At 38.9% G+C, this 26,507-nt stretch overlaps 1 protein-coding gene across 8 annotated transcripts in view; it reads left to right on the plus strand.

Annotated features, from left to right (window-relative positions):
• The first annotated feature begins 856 nt into the window (after positions 1 to 856).
• The window catches only part of LOC134813037 (mitogen-activated protein kinase kinase kinase 15-like), an 84,505-nt gene continuing 58,854 nt past the window's right edge, over positions 857 to 26,507 (plus strand). For 7 of the 8 annotated variants that reach the window (XM_063820705.1, XM_063820706.1, XM_063820709.1 and 4 more), the window contains exons 1-11: positions 863 to 1,028; positions 1,358 to 1,499; positions 1,652 to 1,728; positions 1,851 to 1,999; positions 2,247 to 2,331; positions 2,950 to 3,048; positions 3,280 to 3,377; positions 3,534 to 3,667; positions 5,426 to 5,506; positions 6,651 to 6,722; positions 21,657 to 21,816. In XM_063820705.1, coding sequence (XP_063676775.1) covers positions 912 to 1,028; positions 1,358 to 1,499; positions 1,652 to 1,728; positions 1,851 to 1,999; positions 2,247 to 2,331; positions 2,950 to 3,048; positions 3,280 to 3,377; positions 3,534 to 3,667; positions 5,426 to 5,506; positions 6,651 to 6,722; positions 21,657 to 21,816 — 1,214 coding nt within the window. In that variant the 5' untranslated portion in view covers positions 863 to 911. Of the gene's footprint in view, positions 1,029 to 1,357; positions 1,500 to 1,651; positions 1,729 to 1,850; positions 2,000 to 2,246; positions 2,332 to 2,949; positions 3,049 to 3,279; positions 3,378 to 3,533; positions 3,668 to 5,425; positions 5,507 to 6,650; positions 6,723 to 21,656; positions 21,817 to 26,507 lie in introns of all 8 variants that reach the window. The other variant, XM_063820707.1, reaches the window with a different exon arrangement.

Raw genomic sequence — 26,507 nt, forward strand, 5'->3', positions numbered from 1 at the left:
AATTCCAAATTTCACCATTTAAAAGTCGACTATCAAATTAATTTTACAATTCACACTATCCCTTATCACTATCAAATAAGAGTTTATTGTGTTAAATAATGAGCGAGAACTCAATAAAGACTGTTATGAGCCACTATATTTTTGATTTTAATTATTTTAAATATGACTAATTTGAAAATTACTTATATTTAGAAAACCTGATTCTAATCCCTTATGGGTGTCCCTCGGGTCTTCCAATCAATCAAATTAACCCTTGCCTTGTCCATTGTTGTAGAAACTATAAAAATTAGCGGAGACAATTTGATTTGAATCAAAACTCAAGAGATTTTCTTTCTGAACTTGTGGCGGGACAGATTATAGTTTTTGTATTGACGCAGGTTTTATTTGAGAAGATATGCTAATGATAACTTTCCTAAATTTTATTGGCTTTTAAAATGTATGGTCAAACAAAATGGCCGATAGTTGGACAAATTTTACAAATCTTAGTTGTGTTACAAGTAGTTTCAGCTACAGTTACATTACCCTGTGTTGTGTAGGTATGTCCTGGTTTAGACTTGTTTATTGAACTTTAATCTTAAAGTTTGTCCTAAATAAATAAATAAATATTGAGTTTTGTTACAATTGTCACTTGTACAAGTACAGAGACAAAGTATACGGAACTGAAACTTTGATCCAGTTTTGTCAATTAGTTAGTGACACAATCATTACCCCAAAAACAGCATGTGTTGAAATTGGTATTGGTGATGATTGCAATTGATATTTGAAATTGGTATTGCTAAAGAAATGTTAATTATACCTCTCTGTTTATATTCAATTTGTTTCCTTTCTCTGTTGGAAATTTAAATTGATCTTTTACATCTCAGCTATGACATGATACTTGTTCTCAATCTTTGAGGCTGCAAACTGAAGTTATGGACTCTACTCACCATGAGCCTAAGCAAAAGACATTGGTTGGGGTGTTTCACGATCTTCCCGAGACTTTAAAAGCTTGGGAAGTAGTCAAGAAGATTGCTACTGGCACTGGGGAGGTAAGAGCTGTCTTAAGCTTTCTTTAATGTATAAATATTAATTTCCATTACATATCTAGTTTTATAATTATCCATAGAGATCTTCTAATCATTGTTGAAGTGTAGTATATAGTTCTATCCACGATAAAAAGATGTTTATATTTAGTATGAAAGGGTACAAGGGCTAACTGAGATTTAATAATCAGGTATAGAGTGCTGTTTTTATGCTTCAATGGCTTGAATATATCATTTTAGGATATTGCAGGTTTTCATGAATACTACATGATACTATGATTAATTCATTTATTTATTCATGATATTGTCTCAATAATGCAGATTTGTTCTTTCAGAAATACTCTTACGATTGTGAGTTGATCCTGTTTGAGGAGTTACTAGAGATCAACAAAGGGTCCAGGTTTTGTAATGCTGATGTGGCTGTCGTCGATTTCTCAGTCAGAGAACAGTGTGCAGATCTGAGCTACAACCTTGGAGGTAAAAATTATTTTGGTATTTAAGATTCCCAGTTGAACTTTGAAGATGCCTTGTAAATTTCTTGTGTTCAAAAATTATATTGTATCCAAAAAATGTGTCATTGTGGGTCGACAATTTTAATTTCACTATTATTTATGCAATGATTGTTTCAGTGAGGATGTTTTGGGAGATGACTAATAGTATTGTGGTTATGTGGGACAGAGATCCAAATCAGACTCTCATCGTCAAGGTATTTTAATAAACAATCATTTCGACTCACGAATAATGAATGAATCATCTCACTTCAATTTCTTACCATTTCTGGACGTTAAATTTGTAACAACATTCACTAACCGAATTGTTCGATTTCAGACCCAGGTTACCCCTAACAAGTACAAGTTCATTCCCTACACAATCAACGAACAAGGTCAGATCTTGCTATCCGATGACTACGGGCAAAACCAGGTCCTCTTTAAGAAGAGGTTCAAAGAAACAATCAAGAACTTACAGCCTGTTAAAAGGTGAGGAATTTAGTTTTAAATCAGAAGCAACATGTTAACTGCACATTTTATTTTGAATACCGCTATCTATTTTGTTTTTCTATTCAAGTAAACAATGGTACTGTATAGTTATTCGGAGCATTTTCTAATGTAAAAGTGATGAAGCATCACACGCTTTAACTTACGAAGTGTTGACTTTTGTTGCGTTAGTATAAGTATGTTTAGTAGATAATATTTGCCCGTAAAATTATTCATGTCTATTTTTCAGGAAACATTTGAAAATGTTCTTCCATCGAGATTTACGAAGAGCTAGGGAATCCAAAAACAATTTAAATCTTACCAACTACAAGCGGGTAAATAAATACTATTTATATTATATCCTAAGATGGCGTTTCTCTTGTCTCATATAACAGCTACTTTCAGTGAAGTTGGTGTAAGATATATCATAAATTCTTCAGAAGATTCGTTTATTTCATTCCCGACCCTTTCTAAGTCAGCTGGCAACCTGCCAACAAGAATCATCTCAGTATCTGATATCACAGCAATCTGCTTCCTTTTAAACTAAAAGATGGAGCCTGAATCGACCGAATAGTCAAACTTGGCATGCTGAAATCCCATTCATAAATGCAGATAAAAGTTCAGCATAACTACACTTATTCAATATTCATGTAATCACACTAATCACATGTATACAATTAGTTTTTAACTATGTGCACGACAAGCTTGTTTGACACATTAACACGTTGCTTCTTGAGATCTGCTAAATAACTTCACTCTTAGCTCCACATGATCAGTGGCAGGTGGCCGGGGGCAGTACTGTAGTGTCAGTACAGTATTGGCAGGTGGCCGGGGGCAGTACTGTAGTGTCACCCTCTACTGTCACCTCTTATCGGCTCCCCCCAATTAAACAATTACCTAATTATTTGATTAGTTTAATGTAACACTGCTGATAACCACTATGTTATCTCTAGGAGCTGAGGAAGTTTGAGAGAATGATAAAGGAGCAGCCCGAAGAGCTGTACTGTACTGATACTATCCATGATCTGCTGATATCTTACCGTGATATTAAGGTAAAACCTGCACAGCAGCAGATCTCTAGCTTCTACATTTAATGATTGTGACATCTCCCACCTGTTTAATGGCGCCAGCTTATTAACCAGAGCGCAGAGCTGGTACCAAATTTCCAGTTGAGTCTGGGGTAGGGAAGGCCCCAGACGATTACCGGTTTTACTCATATATCTTGGTACTTTTACTCAGATATCTGGTACTGGGCCGTTATTCTAATTATTCTAATTATTCAGGATTACAAGAGTATGATCAGTTTTGTAGACAGTCTCCCGGACAACAGTGCTAAATCTCACCAACACATACAGTATCTGTACGCTTTCGCGCTCGAGAGGTTACCATCCACTTAAATATTCTTATGATTGAACAATATTATTTAATGGCCAGATATCGTATCATCATAACAAAGCATCCATTCTAGATTGATTAATAGGTTGTCCGGCACAATATCCGTCTTACAACCGCTAATTCCCCCCTCCCCCGTCATCAGACACTCACCAGACGATCATTCCGAGAGAGACCGAGCACTGGAGATACTCCTCAAACTTATGAAAAATAAAGATAACTTGACAGACATACCATCTTTGTGCGGCAGAATCTACAAGAGCAAATACGAGGCCTCAGGTAATGTTTCTTGTGACGTAGTTCTTGTGACGTAGTTCTTTTGACGTAGTTGTGACGTAGTTCTTAATGGCTTTCTTTGTATTTAGGTGGTGGTAAGGTGCTATATAATATCTTAGAATAGGGTGGGCCTTTTGTCGTGCCGGTGATAAGAGTCGTCCTAGCGTGCCATATCGTACAGTGCACTACTGCACTAGTACTGCACTAATGCACTGCAGCTGGAGGCACTGATATCAATTTGGACTTGGTAGCAAAGTTTTTGGCTTAATTGGCATTAATAATTGGCACGTATATAATTTAATCAATAAAGGTATGTGTATTATCTAGATCTGGTATATTATACTTCAGTTTATTTCAATTAATTGAATTGAAGAATTAAATTAAATTCTGCACTGTTAACCAGACATACACAGTATATATTGCACAGTACACATGGTATTTATTAAGGCATGTTTTATATATTCATTATACTGGCTGTGTTGATGGCGACATTCCATAGTGCCTGTATTTACAATAGGTTGGCATGGTAACAAAAGGTTGGCATGGTAACTGTGCTGATATACAACAAGGCCAGACAACATGCCAGCGCAACAATATCAATAATACATGTACCAATAATACATTCCAGACCCCTGCTGAGGAACTTTAAGTGTGCTTCCTTTGTTACTCACTACGAACCTGCCCCACAAATATTGGAATCGATATAATTGTTCAAGTTTTTCTCTGCACGTGTCTGGTGGTGTATTGATCACGTGTTATTACTACGGTGAGAAGTGGGTGGGAAGCTGTATATTTTATTATAATTGTTTGTTCGCAGTGACTGGAATGTATTATAACGTGATATACTATAACGATAGTGCGATATAAAATGTCTGGCCTTGTAAAGAGCTAGAGATCTTAGTCTGGTAATATTTATCAGTTAACCTCACATTAGTCCAGACTTCCAGACAATCAAGTGTAGAGTTCCACCCTTTTTATCTGTCGGAGACTTTTACCCTTTTCTCTATATTATATTGTTTAAGAGTGTAGTATCTTCACGTGGGTATACTTATGAAAACCTTGCTTTAACCAGATTTCAGAGTAGAAATAACTGGAACAGTTATATACATGTTCCGGAGAACTGTCAAACTTGGCAGACTATCTGATAAGAGTAATACAATATACTTATTAAAATGTACAGATAACACACAGCGTGTCCAGATATTCTGCATATAATATACGTGTTCTGTACTACTGATAGATGTATTGGAGTAGTCGTGCTATTCTAACAAATTCGAGAACAGTCTAGGGGTGATATTAGTTATTACACAAAATTTTATTTATGTTTTAAGGTAAGTTGCATAAAATGTTGATAAACGCTCCGTGCCTCTGCATAATATGTAAGAGAAACGTTTAAGTACGATGTGTTTTACTGGCTACTTGTAATATTAACAACACACTGCAACTGGGAATGCTTTTATTATATAAGTTCGTCAACAATCACTCTAGCTTTAAATATCAACTTTACAATGGAACTTTTACACGATGTGAGATTCATTAATTAAACAACTTACTCACTTGTTCACACCGCAATCACAAAATATGTGCTTCTTTATTTCTAGCAGTATGTTTCTGCATAATCTAATCAATGTTTCGAATATTCAAATTTAATATAAAATATGTAGGTACCTATGTTTATTTTTTTCAAACTATTGGGTGTAAACTGAAATAACTTTCTATCATGTTGATTCAATTATTATAATTATCTATTGAAATGTTCAGGAAGGACCAACACGGAGTACCTTGATCTAGCTATTGAGTGGTACGAGAAAGGGTTTAAAGCACAGAAAAACTTACTCGCAGGTATTATATTTAACTAGCAGGAACCCGTCTAACCCTAAAGTGGTGTCAAGACTCGAGAGACTAAAATAATTATTACCTATTTAATTCGCGTTTTTGACACCACTTGAGAGTCCAAATTTTGGGCACTAAAATTATTATTCCTTGGCCAATTTTTTATTTTTTCATGCTGATTTGAAGGCCATTAAAGCATTTGACCCAGTCAAAAAAGTTTCAGTTGTATATGTTTTACAGTTTTTGCGGAAAGTCGCGTTAAAGTTGATGCCGTGGTGTCAGTAAAATGGCACGGATATATACACATATATATATCGTCTCGCTTTATATATAGTAAGATATCCATGCAACTTTAATTTACTTGGTTATCTAATTTAGTTTGTTTAATTCTCGAGTGAACTTTGTATTTTCTCACGCTAAAATCAAAGCAAATATGCTCCGTTTACCGTCCACAGAGAATACCCGTTATTTCGCTTGCATTAACTAGGAGGTATTTTACGACTTGCCGGCTTGGTGTAAGTTCCCTGCTCGAAAATATCCGGTTGGATACGGTTGAATGGTTAAGTAACAATTTATCAAAATATAACGGTTATAAAGCTTGAAAGCTTGAAACATTCCACCGGACGTGGAAACATTTCCGCATTATTATACTGTCCTCTAGATAATATTATACTGTCCTCTAGATAATATTATACTGTCCTCTAGATAATATTATACTGTCCTCTAGATAATATTATACTGTCCTCTAGATAATATTATACTGTCCTCTAGATAATATTATACTGTCCTCTATAATGTACTGTCTCTGGTTTAGAGACTCGAGAGTCATTCTTCCTGCATCTAATGGTATTTAGAGCAGTTAAGCTGTGTTGCTGGTAAATACCCACTGGGTACTAATGGCTTGACTGAGCATTCATTGTGGTATGCACAATATGTAATGACTCTGAGTATTATTGATTAGATATGGGGGTTGATCCAGGTTCCTGGATCTTGAGTTGGGAGATCTCCGACTGTAGAGTAGTTCTGCAGAGCGCATACCTCGCATACCTCGCTGTGATTCCCACAGTTAATTATTAATGATTAATTATTGTAAGATATTTTGTCTGCTCCTTCGATATAAGTAATTTAACTTGAATATTAACTACTTCCCCAGGAATCAATCTGGCGTGTTTGATCGTGTTAAAGGGAGAGGAGCCCTCAACTAACTACCAACTTCACTCTCTCTGTAAGTTAAATCACTTATTAGTATGATTTACTGTGAGTTAAATTACTTTTTATTATTTACCTTATTTAGTTGTCGGTGTTACTGAGGATGAGTATTGGTGTGATACCCTGGCTTTGTCAAGGATTAGGTAATGTGTCATGTGAGTGATACTTGACAGACAAGAACAAGATTGATTGTAAAAACTTCAATAATAACAAAATAGCTGTCTGGTTATTGGTAAAGGTTAATAATACTCATATTATCAAATCATTTCTTCACTGAGTCTATTAAAAAACAATCAGAAATTTGAATGAATGAAATATCATGTGAGTGATACTTGACAGACAAGAACAAGATTGATAGTAAAAACTTCAATAATAAAATTGCTGTCTGGTTATTGGTAATGGTTAATAATATGGATATCTAAACTGCACTAGTGGATGATGTAATTGCAAATCCCAGCACAGTATTCCAGAGGTTTTGCAAATACCACCAAAATCCAATCCTAAAAAAAGTATAATTATGATTAAAAGGCCCATCCCTACTTTTATATTTCACCACCATGGTGAATTACAAATATCTCTATTGTCAATAATATGGATATTTAAACTCCACTAGTTGAAATGATGTCATAGACAATGCCAGCACAGTGTTCCAGATTTTTTGTATCCATCATTATAAGATCCAATCCTGAAAACAGTATTTACCGTTTCACCAGCAGGAGCAAGGTGTGGTAAGATTAAAGTAGCACACTTGATCAACAGGGAGTCAATTATAATCACCAATCCTGAAAACAGTATTTACCGTTTCACCATCAGGAGCAAGGTGTGGTAAGATTAAAGTAGCACACTTGATCAACAGGGAGTCAATTATAATCACCAATCCTGAAAGCAGTATTTACCGTTTCACCATCAGGAGCAAGGTGTGGTAAGATTAAAGTAGCACACTTGATGAACAGGGAGGCTGTCTCCCCCGAGGAGAGCTAGTGGACCAGGTACTCAGGATCCACTTAGTAGACCTTATATTAGCACTACGGATGCGTTTCTTCTCTTTACCATGACATTTGAACTACTCCACCCATCGCACATTGCAGTCATATCTCCATTCATGGTCAACAATCATACGATTTTAAGTGGCTCAAGATTTCGATTATGTCGTTGAGTTCACTTGTGAATTGTGCTGCTAACCCTCAATATGTCAAAAAGCTGTCGTTATTGCAAAATTCTGTGCACCTTCGAGCGTTCCATTTCTTGCCATATATGGGCATGGCCACAACAATTATTGTTTCTTTACCAACACAATCTACCCATTCCTCTTCAGAAAGAATGCAATGTCTCATTTTATCCAAGTTGATGAATCAGCTTGTAAAATAGTAGGTCACATGACCAAAACAACTACAAGACAGTAACAGAACCACCAGGTATATTATAGTGGGGGGGGGGGGGGGGGGGGGGGGGGGGGGGGGTGACATGTCTCCAATGTCTCCCGCACCTTATCTTTTCGAAAAAGACAAAGACATTGGAGACATTGGAGACATTGGAGACATTGGAGACACAGCTTTTGGAGACATTGGAGACATTTGGGACATTTGGGACATTGGGGACATTAGAGACACAGCTTTTGGAGACATTGGAGACACAGCTTTTGGAGACATTGGAGACATTGGGGACATTTGGGACATTGGGGACATTAGAGACACAGCTTTTGGAGACATTGGAGACACAGCCTCCTCCTCCTCCTCCTCCTCCTCCTCCTCCTCTTCCTCCTCAGTCCTCCTCAGTCGTTCTCCTCCTCCTCCTGAGTCCTCCTCCTCCTGAGTCCTCCTCCTCCTGAGTCCTCCTCCTCCTGAGTCCTCCTACTCCTCTTCATCCTCCTCCTCTTCCTCCTCAATCATCAGTCCTCCTCTTCAGTCCTCCTCCTCATCTTTCTCGTCAGTCTTCCTCCTCCTCCTCAGTCCTCCCCAAGTCCCCCTCCTCCTCAGTCCTCCCCCAGTCCCCCCTCCTATTCAGTCCTCATCCTCCTCCTCCTCAGTTCTCCTCAGTCCTCCTCCTTCTCAGTCCTCCTCCTGAGTCCTCTTCCTGAGTCCTCCTCCTGAGTCCTCCCCCTCTTCCTCCTGAGTCCTCCTCCTGGTTCATCCTCCTCCTAGTTCCTCCACCTTCTCCTTCTCCTCCTCAGTCATTCTCCTCCTCCTCCTCCTCAGTCATCCTCTTCAGTACTCCTCAGTCCTCCTCCTTCTCAGTCCTCCTCAGTCCTCTTCCTGAGTTCTCCTCCTCCTCAGTCCTCCTTCTGGGTCCTTCTCCTCCTAGGTCCTCCCCCTCCTCCTCCTATTCACTCCTCAGTTTTCCTGAGTCCTTCTCCTGAGTCCTCCTCCTGAGTCCTCCTCCTGGGTCCTCCTCCTAGGTCCTCCTCCTTCTCCTCCTCAGTCCTTCTCCTCCTCCTCCTCAGTCCTCCTCCTCCTCCCTCTCAGTCATCCTCCTCAGCCATCCTCCTCAGTCCTCCTCCTCCTCAGTCCTCATCCTCATCGTCCTCTTCAGTCCTCCTCCTCCTGGGTCCTCTTCCTCCTCTTCATCCTCCTCTTCCTCCTCAGTCCTCAGTCCTCAGTCCTCCTCCTCATCCTTCTCGTCAGTCCTCCTCCTCCTCAGTCCTCCCCAGTCCCCCTCCTCCTCCTATTCAGTCCTCCTCCTCCTCCTCAGTTCTCCTCAGTCCTCCTCCTTCTCATTCCTCCTAAGTCCTCCTCCTGAGTCCTCCCCCTCTTCCTCCTGAGTCCTCCTCCTGGTTCATCCTCCTCCTAGTTCCTCCACCTTCTCCTTCTCCTCCTCAGTCCTTCTCCTCCTCTCCTCCTCAGTCATCCTCTTCAGTACTCCTCAGTCCTCCTCCTTCTCAGTCCTCCTCCTTCTCAGTCCTCCTCAGTCCTCTTCCTGAGTTCTCCTCCTCCTCCTCCTCCTCAGTCCTCCTTCTCGGTCCTCCTCCTCCTAGGTCCTCCCCCTCCTCCTCCTATTCACTCTTCAGTTTTCCTGAGTCCTTCTCCTGAGTCCTCCTCCTGAGTCCTCCTCCTGGGTCCTTCTCCTCCTAGGTCCTCCTCCTTCTCCTCCTCAGTCCTTCTCCTCCTCCTCCTCAGTCCTCCTCCTCCTCCCTTTCAGTCATCCTCCTCAGCCATCCTCCTCAGTCCTCCTCCTCCTCCTCAGTCCTCATCCTCATCGTCCTCTTCAGTCCTCCTCTTCCTGGGTCCTCTTCCTCCTCTTCATCCTCCTCCTCTTCCTCCTCAGTCCTCAGTCCTCAGTCCTCCTCCTCATCCTTCACAGTCCTCCTCCTCCTCCCTCTCAGTCATCCTCCTCAGCCATCCTCCTCAGTCCTCCTCCTCCTCAGTCCTCATCCTCATCGTCCTCTTCAGTCCTCCTCCTCCTGGGTCCTCTTCCTCCTCTTCATCCTCCTCTTCCTCCTCAGTCCTCAGTCCTCAGTCCTCCTCCTCATCCTTCTCGTCAGTCCTCCTCCTCCTCAGTCCTCCCCAGTCCCCCTCCTCCTCCTATTCAGTCCTCCTCCTCCTCCTCAGTTCTCCTCAGTCCTCCTCCTTCTCATTCCTCCTAAGTCCTCCTCCTGAGTCCTCCCCCTCTTCCTCCTGAGTCCTCCTCCTGGTTCATCCTCCTCCTAGTTCCTCCACCTTCTCCTTCTCCTCCTCAGTCCTTCTCCTCCTCTCCTCCTCAGTCATCCTCTTCAGTACTCCTCAGTCCTCCTCCTTCTCAGTCCTCCTCCTTCTCAGTCCTCCTCAGTCCTCTTCCTGAGTTCTCCTCCTCCTCCTCCTCCTCAGTCCTCCTTCTCGGTCCTCCTCCTCCTAGGTCCTCCCCCTCCTCCTCCTATTCACTCTTCAGTTTTCCTGAGTCCTTCTCCTGAGTCCTCCTCCTGAGTCCTCCTCCTGGGTCCTTCTCCTCCTAGGTCCTCCTCCTTCTCCTCCTCAGTCCTTCTCCTCCTCCTCCTCAGTCCTCCTCCTCCTCCCTTTCAGTCATCCTCCTCAGCCATCCTCCTCAGTCCTCCTCCTCCTCCTCAGTCCTCATCCTCATCGTCCTCTTCAGTCCTCCTCTTCCTGGGTCCTCTTCCTCCTCTTCATCCTCCTCCTCTTCCTCCTCAGTCCTCAGTCCTCAGTCCTCCTCCTCATCCTTCTCGTCAGTCCTCCTCCTCCTCAGTCCTCCCCAGTCCCCCTCCTCCTATTCAGTCCTCCTCCTCCGCCTCAGTTTTCCTCAGTCCTCCTCCTTCTCATTCCTCCTAAGTCCTCCTCCTGAGTCCTCCTCCTCTTCCTCCTGAGTCCCCCTCCTGGTTCATCCTCCTCCTAGTTCCTCCACCTTCTCCTTCTCCTCCTCAGTCCTTCTCCTCCTCCTCCTCCTCAGTCATCCTCTTCAGTACTCCTGAGTCCTCCTCCTTCTCAGTCCTTTTCCTGAGTTCTCCTCCTCCTCCTCCTGAGTCCTCTTTCTGGGTCCTCCTCCTAGGTCCTCCTCCTTCTCCTCCTCAGTCCTACTCCTCCTCCTCAGTCCTTTTCCTCTTCCTCCTCCTCCTCCTCCCTCTCAGTCATCCTCCTCAGCCATCCTCCTCAGCCATCCTCCTCAGTACTCCTCAGTCCTCCTCCTTCTCAGTCCTCCTCAGTCCTCTTCCTGAGTCCTCATCCTCCTCCTTCTCTTCCTGAGTCCTCCTCCTGGGTCATCCTCCTCCTAGATCCTCCTCCTTCTCCAATCATACATCTACGTCTCCAGTGTCTCCAATGTCTCCAATGTCTCCAAAAGCTTTGTCTCCAATGTCTCCAATGTCCACAATGTCTCCAATGTCTCCAATGTCTCCAAAAGCTGTGTCTCCAATGTCTCCAATGTCTCCAGGACATGTCTCTGCACCCTATCTTTTCAAAAAAGACAAAAGACATTGGAGACATTGGAGACATGTCACCCCCCCCATTATATAGTTCAGGTGTAATATTATGGCAAAACGCCCAGCCATCCACTGAATGGTTCGACCAATTTCTACACTTCGCCCCAGCAGCTAACGGATTTACTTGAACACAGCGCGGCAATTCTATCGTGTTGGCGTGACGTGTAGACTTTTGTTTGTGGTTACTTAGCTTATATATTTTATTTGAAATACAGGAGAAACGACTCGCAACAAGTTTTGAAGTTATTTAACGTGGTCGCCAGGCTGATTGCATAAAATGATACTTCGATAGGTTATCAAACGGCCGGTGCTGGGGTCGACTAAATTTTGTTATTTATATACCAATACCCAGGAATGTGTTAAAGTTTCATATAGCGCCGTAAAAGCAAGATAGAAACTCCCGGTCCTGGTCCTAATAGAAACTGCCTCCCTGATGGATCACTAAACTGGTGTTGACTCTATATTTCTGCATTGCTGAGATTTGACTTGGACTGCTCAAGTGTCGGGTCTAATATTAAAGTCACTATTGTGACAATACATTAGAACTTTAATATAAAGGCCGAGCACCATTACCTCTGTCCGTGTAATTGAATCGAGCGCCGCAATGTCTGTGTGTGCATAATTCAAGAGGTACTATACCGTGATTTGTCACTATTTGAGAGCTGTCCAATAGCCTTGAGGCACCTTTGAGCCACTGCCAACACACATTCGAACTTTAATTGAGACAAATTATGTAGTGTCGAATATATGAATGCGATTATTGAAAATAAATACATAGTGCGAGATTAGTCATTGCGAGGTTAGTCAGTGCGGTGTATAAGATACCACGTCCTCTCAATTCCTCTCACTGTATTGATGAATCAGCCCTCTAGATCGCTGAATCAAAACAAAAAGGGGAAATTTCCTATTTCTCCGCAAGTTCATATTAGAGTATATAACCGGTGTACATTAGATGTATTGTAAAGATTGGTCAAACACGTGCAGTAGAATAGCGCCTCTTTGCTTCAGTGATCACTTTGAAAGTAAACGTTTTAAATAGCAAGTGAGGATGAATGAAACGACTTCGTGGACCATTTAAATTCCATACCTTTTAAATATCAAAGCTTTCGTAAATCATTCTAATGTATTTAAGTGATTTCACGGATTCAGTGGTTTGAATGTTAAATGGGCACCAGATCAAATTACAATGTACATGTTGGACTGAAGAAATTTTGTATTTAATTCCAGAAAATAAAGAGTTTCACCGCGAATTAATTGAATCTGCAGAATTTGTAAGGTTTCCCAGTTATCTTCCCTTGTGCCCTCTGCGCAACAATTAAGTCCGCATCTTCAATTGTAACACTCCGAGGAGAATGTGTGAATGGTTTAGTTACATTTAAGTTCCAAGTACCGAGAGAACTGCAGGTCACGGTATGATATGATCTCTAATCTCTATAATAATAGAAATTAGAGATCAAATGTGGTCATGTGACTGCGGCCTTTGTTGCTGGTGCCTGGTTTGAGTGGTCAAATAACTTCAAATAACTTAAATAACTTACAACTGACTTTGTAGTCACAGTGTACACTGGTGGAGTTAGTAAATTATTGAGTTCTGCAATTACTCGGGATAAAACTGAGACAACTGTTAATAAATTGAATAGTGTCACGAATAGTGTCACGTGACATTGTCCTGTCACGTGATATTACTTTTTAAGCAATCAAAACTCTCAAACCTTGTCAAATTCTGTAATTTTTGGAATTTGCACCTGCCAAAATCAGCACTAGTTAAATTTTTAACATACTTAGAACCTCAGGTGTAGTTGTTGATATAGATTTTATAATGTGTGCCAAAATTTTTTGCAATAAATGGAACTTGTTAATTGATCTAAAGGCAAGGTAATTATAAATTGTACAGTACTTAACAACAGCGCTAATTATAATTCCTGGCATGGAGAGGACAACTCGTGTGAAATGTCGAAAAAAGAGTTGAATCGAAATATTATTAATTTATATAAACAGTGTATGTTCAATAAAGTATGTGTTCAATATAAAGTAAGTGCAAATGTTCATGTATGTGATACTATATTCCTCACAGAAGCCGCACTCTGTTATAAATCTGCTACTTTAATGTCACCAGCACATAATATCCTATCTTTATGTTAAATATGTTGAGCGTGTTTACAGCGTTACAGGAACATCTCAACAATTCACTCTAGCACTCACCTTGACGCACTGAGTGGGGAGGCAGTGTTGTGTTATACCACTTTACCACTTAGATACCCTGGTTAAACAACGTCCCCGAACAGCTGCATTACAGCAGCTCAGACTTATTGACTTTACTTAATAATGAAACATTTGCCGGGGAGAGCCCCCTATTGGTGGAGCAATAGTTTCACTGTAATATTGGCAGCAACTTTATCTTAAATTAAACGAGTTCATTAGTTATCAACGCAGGGAGGACACCAACTTTCTCTCAGTGAAATCTAATAATTATATATTATCATATTATAGGCTAGAGCAAACCCGTATATCAATAATAAACCGCACCCTCGTCCGTCACGTGACGCATAACTTGAAACCAAACTGTCAGAGGTGCGGTCACGTGATATTAGAGGTACTGGCGCGTTGTTGTGGGTACAGACCTTGACTGGGAGACCTTACTTGATCAAATTTGCACGACTTCTCCTCCCTGTCATGTCGACAAGTGATAAGAAATTCAGGTTCAAGTGTACATAATTTGTCAAAATCTCAATTTTAACGCCGCTAAAAATATGCCCTGAATATAGAATATTCTGAAGGAGAGGGTATGTTTCCGCGCTAGTAGTATCGGGGCATTATAAAGCTATATAATAATGCAGTGTTGTTAGTGTTGAAGTGTTAAGTACGCACTGGGTTTGAAGTTACTGGGTTAATTGCCTGGCAACCAGGGTACAGGAAGTTAGAAAATATGTTGATATGAATGTTTTAAATTAACTTTAATGTTAAGCTTGGAATTTGTTATTTTTTTCTGGGAATTTTATGATTTTAACCTGTGGTGATTTTACTGTTTCACAGGCTTAAAATAGTTTAGAGAATTTGAAACTTTTAAAGATCATAATATATATAACATAATATTGTAAGTTTTAGTCCGGGGAAAGAATGTAAAGAAGTCGCGAGAAGTATCGAAAATGAGATGTTTTCCCCGAGCCTTGATGTATGCTCAAACTTCAGTCATTCCCCTGCGTTCATGACTTTGACAGGTGCATTAAACAGATGACTTTGCCACAAAAGTGTTACAAAATTGTAACACATACAAAATCATCTTGTGAATTTGTGAGCTATCTTTAGATCATTGAAAGATGCTAATTTTTATGGGTTCCCTTCTAGAACAAATCTATTTCGTTACTCTTCAATAACAGGACGTGACGTTCAGAAAATATCGGCAAAGCGACATATAATATAATATACATTATTCAACATAATATATTGTACATGTTAACATATAATAATATGTTAGTGGACATTAGTGCCAATAATTGCTCCTCGGTACTTGGTCCTCACTAGTACAGAAGTAAAACGTATGCGGAGGTAATCTTATACCTCTCAGTGAATAGCACTGCCGGGTTTATCTGACACTTTTCGTACTATGATGGACTACCCTACATTAGGCACTGTATATCTTATGTATATGAATCGTAGGGACTGTTTAATGTTTGATTCCTGGTAGAATTCTCCAAAGGGGCTCATGAAAAACTTAAGAGCATGGTCATATTTCCTTAAAAGGTCAAATTATGAGATTTTGAATGATTCTGAAATAAGTGATTGTTATTTCCGATCAGGAGATAACTTGTATTTTACGAGTTTACCACTACATGATTGAAACTGATTAGCATAATATGACTAGTTGTGATTCACCAGATTTAGGTTTTCTGCGACTTCAATCCCGAAATGTTTCACAGTGCTGGATTTTTGTTTCATTTACGTGATCTGAAGGGTGGCTACTACTGGGTAGCACGGCACTATTTATTAATTTATTATAACTTTTCCGCTTTTACAGAGTTTTTCAACTCGTTGCACAGTTTTATGATTTCAAATTTGTCGAACGACTCGGTAGAATTTTTGGCGCTTAATTTTTGTATGTGTGTTTAAACCTTGTCTGGGACGGAGTTTTATTGAACAATTATTTTAAATCCTGACGATATTTCTCTAGTCTTCAAGTATTATATACGATCCTAATTCATGCCTCACAAACATGATAAGCGACTATAATATGATTTGTTCAGGTTAGTGTAGCACGGAACTGGAAGCAGTTTACTATATAATATTAGTATATGAACTTGCACAGATATAATATAACCACAAACTTTGCTGTCAAATTCCTAGACAAGTCGTCATGTTCCTCAATTCCCCGTGTCTGACTTCCTCAATTCACCGGACCAAACTTTTAATCAACCACCCATAAATTTGTCCAAGAGCTCGCTCTTACTTCAGTAATCTCTCAAATTAATCTTCTAGATCATGCGATAAACTCAAGCGAGTTCTTGTGAACCCCTGCGCTTAGAATCGACAGCAACAACTGTTAGCATGTCCAATGGACGTTTGCAAATGGCAGTGATTATCGTTTATTTGGAGATAGAAGACAGATCATCCACCGGGTTGTGCTCTAATTGGAAGATGTGTGATTTGAATATTATTTGGAATGTTATTCTAAGTGGAGGACGATTGATATGCATATTGCTTGCAATTAGGAGTCTATGCTAATGATATTCAAAGAAATTGATAAACTATTTGCGATTATTTTGTGAACACCGGAGAGCTATAATAAATTGAAAGAAGACAGAATTTGATTTAATGCTGCCCACACTCACAGAGGTCCAGTTAAACTGGATTAAATTCATCAAATCAAGAATCTAATGAGGTCGTGAGTTTAATAATCACCAAAAGAGGAGATATAGCTGACAGGTTGATAGAGTTGCAATAGTATCATGGCATTACGTGGTTTAGTTGGGGTCTTTGAGTCACGTGTGGCCTGTTTGAATTAGCTGGAGGTGAGGTGTATCCATATTTCATACTTGTCAGGCTTGGTAGAGTCAACGCACGTGCATAATTCTCAGCGCACGTGCAAATCCGTAATGAATCATTTAGCACACGTGTTATATTGAAATATTGATCGTTCAGAGGTTAACTTTCGCCAGTAAGTGCTTTAAATGCTGTCAGGTGTTGTAGGTGAAAACGAGTTGCATTACAATTTAACCGAATATTCTGGAAAATATGCATTAAGGTTTGAGTTGCAGAGTTTTGAAACTGTGATCAATCTTTGAATACAGACCATTATAACGTCTTCATATTAAGGTATAGATGATAGATAATATCGCGTTACACGTGCCTGTCTATTTTTAAGGGGCGAAACATCTGTCAAAATATTTGAAGTCTCTACGATGACTGATTGGGTTCTATGATGCAAGAATAAATAATGATTTTATCGTTTTGAAAGCAGACAAATTGATTTGTTACTGTCATAAAAACCATTTAATTTGTACCGCTGTTTGGTGGATTTTTCAACTGTCAAAAAATAAGCGTATTTTATGGAATATGGTTTCATTTAACACCTCCACTTTTACTTAAATTAATCGCGCAATATTCCTTAATGCTGCATAGTGGTTATTCCATTCCCTTGAGAACATTTAAAATTTCTGTCATTGGATGGATACTACTCGGGCCACTGTGAGATTTATTAAAAATATGTATAAATAAATATGTAACATATTATTCAAATAAATAACATAATTATTAATTACTCATCATAGAACCTTTATATAAGTCTTGAACGGCAATTTGAGCATTTCATACGGTAGAATTACCCACTGTTACACATGCACATTGTTGCATAATTGTTTTGACTTTCGACTAAGCTACGCACTTGATGACACAGGACGTCTAAATGAACTTTAAAAAGCCAAGGAACAGATCAGTTATATTGACGATATATAGACCGGCATGGAACTATGCAGACAATTAATTATGTAGAGGATTAATTATGCAGAGAATTAATTATGCAGAGAATTATGCAGAGAATGCACTTCAAAACCCGATACAGGACCATGCCTCTCAGATCCCTTCTAACTGTAAACATAGTGCGCTGAGTATTACCCGATCACACACATATTCCCCTAGATTTCACCATATTTGGTCACATCCTATTTCTCAAGAAATTGAGGGACTTGCTCGACAGTCGACTCTAAGATAGATATAATACTTGATACATATTAGATAATATATACTGAATATATATTATAATATATATGTGTCAACGAACTGGGAACTGGGATTACATCACAGCTCATACATTCAATCAAGTTGAGATATATGATAGTTCAGTGAATCAGTATATCTCCAGTATGACTATGAGTATGACAGATAACAGAACTAAATCGGCTCATTCCACAGCTATTAATATTCCTTGTTGTCATCTTTTCGCAAATTACAAAACAAGGGATGGATACTACTCGGGCCACTGTGAGATTTAAATTCGTTAGTCAGAATGAGACAAATATGTAATGTGACAAATATGTTATGTTATTACTTCAACCAATTTGATGTGGACTAGACTATAATTGTTATTTTTTGGAATTTCATTTCATATCATATTTTGTATGTTAAAATGTTAAATATTTTTAGAGAAACTGGAAAATTTGCTCCAGATAAAACAACCTGTTACTCTGTTACGGAATGCAGATGATTTAATAGTACTAGTAGCCTACTAGTATTAGTAGTGCAGAGAAATATCGAATAGTTCCATTTTACTCTACCTATTGTTTAGAGCCGTATTATCTTCCATTCATGATTTATTCATAATGAATATTTGCATTATTTTATATTTATGATTTATTTATAATAAATATTTGTATTATCTTATAATGCCTTATACCTAAAATATGGATTTATAAATAGATATGTTAGCAAATAAACTTATTATATAAATTACAATATAACCATGTTTATAATATCATTACAATATTATAATCCTGCCACATATAACGGATTACTAAAGTTCTTTAACAGAGATGTAACCGAGTCGTCGTCAGTGGACATAATTTAACATTTTACTGGTTGTAATCAGCGCAGTTTGCAACTATTACTCTTCTAAAAGCGTTCTGCAGCATACTATAAATAGAAAATCTACCACAAATTAGCTTATAACTTATAAGTAAGCTAAGGTTGGAGTAAGGTTGGATCTGCTAAATTCGGAGATGAATAGAGCACGATTTCCTCAATTTTAAAACTTTTGAATGAGATCAGTTTAAAACATTTGTAGCTCAGCGTTGAATACTGTAATTTTCACATCGGATTTAATGCCTGAAGGAGAATTAGTTGTGTTGAAAACTTTCCTTATTTTCGGACGTGATCTGAGCCCGAATATAGCATACCTTTCCGCTTGAACACCACGCTTCAATAGAACTAAAACACTTCTAAAACTTTAACATTCTTCATCAGGAATTTAGATTGAGTTGTTTTAGGTTACATAATAACTTAACTCATTAGTAAGCAAAGTAACAACACACTTACCGTAATTTCTTTATTCTCTAACTCTCGTCACAAACAAACATTCTAAATGACATCTTCCATCATCCCGACACGAAACTTCCTTGTCACTCGTTTACAAAACAATTTACTTTTCTTACTTTACCAACACATCTCCGAGATAGTCAGAAACATTGACAGGCTGAGTCATTCTAATTACATGAAGTATCAGGTCCGGCCTGGTATTACCTCTACCATTACACATTACCTCTGCATTCTGTAGAAATTAGAGTGTTACTAATGCAGGAGTAGTAATGCAGGGCTTCTCCATTTCAGCTCTTAGTGCACTTCATTACTTAAGTTGCTATTTTTGTACTGTGATGTTATTGCTAATCTGTCATGGACACACCAACTTCTGGCAGAACAATAACAAGAGCGCAGCTCGGTATGATCGCCAACCTACGCAGATCAGGATTGGGCGACATCTGTCCGACTCAGAAAATAGGTTATTATTATAATATGTAAGTTTGAGCGAGTTTCTATGTGCCAAATTTTAGATATCACCTTAAACTCAAGAAAATAGTGCTGTCAGACAGATGTCGTGTTACCGCAGATCAGTTACTTCCTTTTACACACCCTATCACGTGACACCGCGGGATAGCTCTTACCATCCAATTAATCAGGGGTCATTGCCAGCACTATCTTATTAATTTTATTCGTCTCAACATCAAAATTGCTTTCTATGGACATTTGAGTATGAAAGCAAGTTAATGTGTTAAATGTAAGATCAAGAACGAGGAATTATTGTCGAATTTTGCAATCTCTGGCACTGTCAACTGTAAAGTAATGTTCAGAGTAAAATCAGTGTCTGAAAGTTAGTGTCTCTTAAAATGGATTAGTTCAAATATAGTAAATACGGAGAGTAGTAGATGTGTTAAGAGCTAAACTGGAGGCTCTTACTCAATATCTTTGTTAAGAAGTTAAGAGCTTAACTGGAGGCTCTTACTCAATATCTTTGTTAAGAGCTTAACTGGAGGCTCTTACTCAATATCTTTGTTAAGAGCTAGACTGGAGGCTCTTACTCAATATCTTTGTTAAGAGCTTAACTGGAGGCTCTTACTCAATATCTTTGTTGAGAGCTTAACTGGAGGCTCTTACTCAATATATTTGTTAAGAGCTAGACTGGAGGCTCTTACTCAATATCTTTGTTAAGAGCTAAACTGGAGGCTCTTACTCAATATCTTTAGAGCTTAACTGGAGGCTCTTACTCAATATATTTGTTAAGAGCTAAACTGGAGGCTCTTACTCAATATCTTTGTTGAGAGCTTAACTGGAGGCTCTTACTCAATATCTTTAGAGCTAAACTGGAGGCTCTTACTCAATATCTTTAGAGCTAAACTGGAGGCTCTTACTCAATATCTTTAGAGCTAAACTGGAGGCTCTTACTCAATATCTTTAGAGCTAAACTGGAGGCTCTTACTCAATATCTTTGCTGATTAACAGCGCACTTAACAGGGAATTTGATAAAACATTTTAAGCTTAATGCTAAGTGAATATCATATGTAATACCGTAAATTGACAAATTTTCACATTCTTTGTTCCACGGAATGCATTATTGTGGCTTTGTCACTTTGTGGCGGGTCTACAACAACCAGATGCGAAAATTGGTCTTACGACGAATTTTAAAACATTAAATGGTTACAGTGGGGAGGTGATGTAAAGTTGTTAAAAAACAAATGCCGTTGATAGGTCTATTTGCTATTGTCACGTTCACGGGGAAACCCTGATTTAGTCGAACTGAAGCAGCATTCGTTTGTTGTGGTCCTAAGACACGGAATAAGTTACCGTGTTCAGTAAAATTTTTTATCGAATGGCGAATCTTTTAAATCAGCTTTTAAAACGTTCTACTGTTTCAAAGCTTCTGAAATTATCGAATGGCCAACATGGTGAGATACTAACTTATGTATTTTTGTGACCGCTGGCTACTGAGTATTTCTGAAGAAAATGACTCAAAAGTCACGTAATGTTAAAATTGGAGATATTTCTTTTGTGGAATATTTTTAAACGTTATATTTAGTAATTGAGTTATTAAGGCACGTTATCATTGTCCTAGACTTTATTCATCTTTCTATTTGTTCCGGCAAATATTTACGTCACCGAACATATTGAAATCCACAATTCGACAGGGCAATAAATTCGATGATTCATATATTATATTTAAACTTTAAAAATGTAAAAGCTGCTATTGACTTAGCCTTGGCCTTTGTGGCTTGACAAATGAGCTCCATTCGTCCGTCTGACCCTAATCGTTGACGTGTTCGTCGTAAAATCCAAGATCTTAGGAGTTAGGACTATGCAGGCTCAGAAAGTTAACTGCGACCAGGTTGAAATTCAGCTCAATAATCAATTGCTGTCAATCGGTCACATAACAAAACCAGTTATTTAAAGTTTTTATTTAAATTTGTCAATCTAATCAAACCTCAGGCATCCCAGTCTATAATCATCATAAAAAGTCGCTCAGATCCAAAAGTTCAATAAACTAAAAACCTGACCTAATTTCCCCGTCAGGTATTGATATTGGAGAATTACTCGGAAAGAAAGGACAACTGGAAGAGATAACTGACTACTGGGATCTAGCTACCTCTTTCGAGCTCAATGTCATCCAGAGAATGTACAAGCACAGTAACAGAGCAGCCCTCTGTATGTTCAACCTGAAACCTGAACAATGGTTAGTTTACTGTTTGTGAGACTTTATCACACTTTATCTTACCCTCACATATTTCGTTAACACTCTTTTGGTTCAAACAGCCCTACATCAAACCGGCGCCCTTCTGACTCCCAATGTGTGCCTTGCTGGAAATATTTCTGCCTTTCGCATGCGTGTTACTGTTTTTTGGGATTCGCTTAGCTGCCCCTTGACAATATTGCAGAAAATTTTAGTAATTCTCGAGAGAGATAATACATGTCTCTAGAATATTCTCGAGAGAGATAATTTCTCTAGAATATTCTCAAAGGTAAACCATGTTTAGGCGTAGGAGAGTAGGCGTAGGTGTGCTAATACCATTTATTTTATCAGTCATCTGCATCATGTGCTTATTCAGAGGGTTTATCCTTGTCAGGTCACGTCTAGAACTACTACTGAGTAGTAGCCCCCGAGCTTTGATGAGATTCTGTAGAATAATATACTTGTAGAATATTATACTTGTACAGTCTACAGAATCAAACCCAGATCTGAGGGGCCCTTCTGTCGTGCAGCCTGGACACTGAATAATCTCATTATTAAGCTATTAGATCTTGTTATTTAATCATTACGGTATTAGCAGTAGTATAGTAGTAGTAAATACATTAAACTCTGAGTAAGAAAAATTAGCGTTTCAACTTTCAACGTGAAGTTTCTCAAGTAACCCGTAAGTAAACATCACATTAATTATTCTATCCTCACTCTGATTTCTCCGGGATCCTAATTTACCAAACAGTATCAGTGGATGATCACACTTACACAATAACTGTTATCTGTCGCTTTTTTCAGCCACTGATTTAATTTCCTCTTGTCAGTGTTTTAAAGTGAAACACGGATTTCACACTGCACACGAAACAGAGCTCATCATCACTTCCTCTTAATTCCTCTTAATTAGCCAGATCACGGAGATCACGTATATCCTCCGAGCTGATTTCACCAGAATCGTCATCAGAAACCGTTTACATGGGTTCACTTTAGACTTCACATAACGATCAAACTAGTGACTTCATTGAAACTCAATCCTTCACGCCCTAATGCTCTCTCTCTCTCTCTCTCTCTCTCTCTCTCTCTCTCTGCAGTCTGTACACTGTAACTGTATTTGTCAGTCTGGTGATGGTGACTTCACCCCTGCTGGCAGGGTTACAGTGTTATTATATTGTACGGCTTGGGATGACGTCACACTGCACCTGGTGTGACGTCACCGTGACGAAATACCTGGCAACCACGACAATAACAACTCCTCCTCCTGCTGTTGTGGTGTATCTTTGTATGGGTTCTCACTGTTGACTGTGAGTAGTACTACCAAATATACACATCATGATACTAATATAGATATACTGATCTGCTGATATTCATGTATTAGACACGCTGAAGATACTGATATAGACACACACACACACACACACCTTGGTGTATACCAGGCCTTAATAGGAAATCTGTGGTATCCTTCATGTACTTATACCCGTACGTACTACGTAGAGTTACATATTTATCACTAAAGATAAGGAACGCATATTATTCATGAATCAAATAGGAATATGCGGCTGTACAAGAATGTTAAGGTTATGGTTTTAATTAGGTCAATTTTTGGTGTCATCACATCGTTATCGACGCTCAGTAACACTGAGTAATAAAGTACTGTTTCCATTATATAGGGTGCATATAACAAGAGACACATACATAGCACTTAGTTACAGTAAATAAATAAGCACGGTAGTTACTACCGTCTGACGCCGCATCGGGTCGTATTATCTTATTTCAGAAACCTCTTCATGTCATCAAGAAGATATTATTTGCAGTATTTGTGTCGGAGTGCGTTCTTCGCCGAGGAAAAGTTGTAAGCCCGGTAAAATATGCTCAGTACTGCGAATATTTGGTTAATATAAGAGGTGTGGCTTACATAAAACAGTAAACACCGTGTCTTAGGTCAAGTACCGTTAATACATATAAAATTCGCGAGGTATTTGCGCAATTCAATTACACTTGGCTTACATCCAAAAAAATTCTAGCCCGCCCACAGATTTCGTTAATCTCCAAACATCTGCGAATAGAAAAGAACTGTACATGGAAATGTTTATTACCAGAAGTTCGACAGAATGGTTTCCCAGAACAAAGAAAGGCCATGTTGTTCAATCACAAAGTTAACTCCTCTCACCCTCATCAAACATATACTACTTCAAAGACTTAACTCTCAAGACTTACATTTATCCTCCCCTGATCACAGCTCAGACCATATTATGATATAGCCGCTCTCCATGTAGCATGATATAGCAGCTAGCTATATATAATATACAGCAGCTAGACTCGTTTCTTTACATAAAGGTACTACCCGACAAACTGTTACACCTGAACGGCTTACTTCTAATTTGAAAGAGGAATTAGTGTGTAAGGGAACAGGTGTGTGGAGAGATCACCGAGACATGTGACATTGCCTCCCTCCATTTAGTGTCATTGGAACCACATTCTAAGCAGCTAGTAGTGGTCTAGACTCTAGATTAAGTTAGATGAAAAACCGGATACCTGGTTACTTGGTCACCTGGTTACCTGGTTACCTGGTTACCTGGTTACCTGGTTACCTGGTTACCTGGTTACCTGGTTACCTGGTTACCTGGTTACCTGGTTACCTGGTTACCTGGTTACCTGGTTACCACGTTCTAAGAAGCTAGTAGTGGTCTAGACTCTGGATTAAGTTAGATGCAAAACCGGATAACCGTAAAAACAGCACCTTTTTGTTCTGGGAATTATGTTGTCTCATTCTTCAAAAGTTAGAGTTAAAAGTGTTAATGTGGATAAAAACCATGTAAAGTATGTGAGATAATATTCTGACCATTCTCGTGAGTTGAATTATTAGAGAGAAGCACCGTATGGGTTTTCAGAAAGAGCCTAGCTTGTTTTTTTACAGATTTTTGCGTGGAAAATCTTGTGGAAGTCAAGTGAATTGAACATACAGCCTGTATCATAAGTGTACACTGTAAATATCTTTGTTCCATGAATTATGCTGTCTAATTCCTCATATAAAAAGTGTGAGGGAAGCGGTAATGTCACTGTTTTGCAGCTGGCCATTATGCTTATAAAAAACATGTACAGTATGTGACATTTAGAACTTTACTCCGTAGAGTGAAAAGGGAATTAATAACTTCAGGATTGAAACAAAGTCTCATATTTCTCATTTATCGCGGATTCTTATTATGTTTCCAGATGTTTTAAAAGTTTATAACTAAGTTTAGCTCGACAGGCCGTATAAATGGTACTGTGTCAGCTGTACTGTAGTAGATAGTAGTGAAGTAAACAACTTCTCACATTGCTCAGACCGGTTACAACACATTGTCTGTTTGTGTGAGACGGTGTCTCTTTAAGTGCGACCAGGTTGAGAGCTATGTTGTTAATATTAGCATTTCTAGTTCCACAACACACAGTTCTGGACCTATTTAGAGCCATATTTGGTTAATTCCAACCATAACTCCTGTGTGGTATATATCATTCAGCATCTGTCTCCACATGTCCCTTCACGACATATGGTCTCGCAGATCACGGACAAACTTCCAGACGAAGTCTAAGGGCCACATTTACAAATATTTAGGTCATATACCTTATACAGCTGCTATAAAAATAACAGCTTTTAACGATGAGTTTGAAAAGAAATGTCTGTAAGTTAATGAGAGTCTAGAGAAATAAGCTGCTGTTGAAACCCAGACATTGACTCACGCTCCCTTGAAGCACAGTTACAGATCAGGTAATAGACTATTATTACTAATATTTACATGGGGTACTATTGTCTAATAGGCTGTCTCAGTGTCTCTTTGTGGTCTTATAAGAAAGGCTGTTTCTAGTTACAAATTGTCAGAATCGAAAGCGCTCGGAGTTCAGTATTATATCAAGTGTTTATCCATGTAAGGTTATAGTTTCATGGACCCACTTTCATACATGGTCTATCGAAACCATTTCTCGGAAATAATTTTGACTTTTGAGAAAATCAGCACATTTTGTATTCAAGCATCATGAGTACATTTAGGAATGAGAATCAAACTCTGAGAAGAAATAATGAAGATTAATGAGATGGGTAAACAGTGATTAATTAACAAGCCTAACGGTAACATGAGATCATGATTGTTTATATCCCTGTTGAGCTGATAAGCCTAACTAGTGAGTAGTGTAATACTATGTAATAACCATCAAATTAATCAGACCTAGTGGAGTGACTTCACGACTTTAGTTAAGTGTTCAGCAGACAAGCATCCTGAGGTCATATGGTCATTCTCCGTGAAACTGTAAACAGCATAGCGCTTATCCGATAAGAATTCATGGTTAATTAAGGTATAGGTCACGTATTATTGGTAAAGTTTATGTCAAATTAAGGTCAGTCAACCATGAACCCAGCTTCTCTGAGTGAAAATTATGTTTATAAGCGTGAGAGTGAGAGTATAAATGTTTCACCAGGCGCCACACGGAGCAGTGAAGAGAATAATGTTGTGTTTCTTTCATCGAATATATTCTGAAAGAATCAAAGCCTGATCACATTATAGGATCGGGTTTCGCTTGATTTGAGATTATTTAACCAAGATGTGAATGTAACATATTATAACTAGCGAGCATACATATTACATACCTTATAAGAGAGATTCACCATATCTTTATCGAATTAGCTGGAGCCAGTCTTGCATAGTTTACATGTGCATGCC

Source organism: Bolinopsis microptera, chromosome 3 (genome assembly GCF_026151205.1).
Source record: "Bolinopsis microptera isolate Bmic1 chromosome 3, MBARI_Bmic_1.0, whole genome shotgun sequence".
NCBI classification, from domain to species: domain Eukaryota; kingdom Metazoa; phylum Ctenophora; class Tentaculata; order Lobata; family Bolinopsidae; genus Bolinopsis; species Bolinopsis microptera.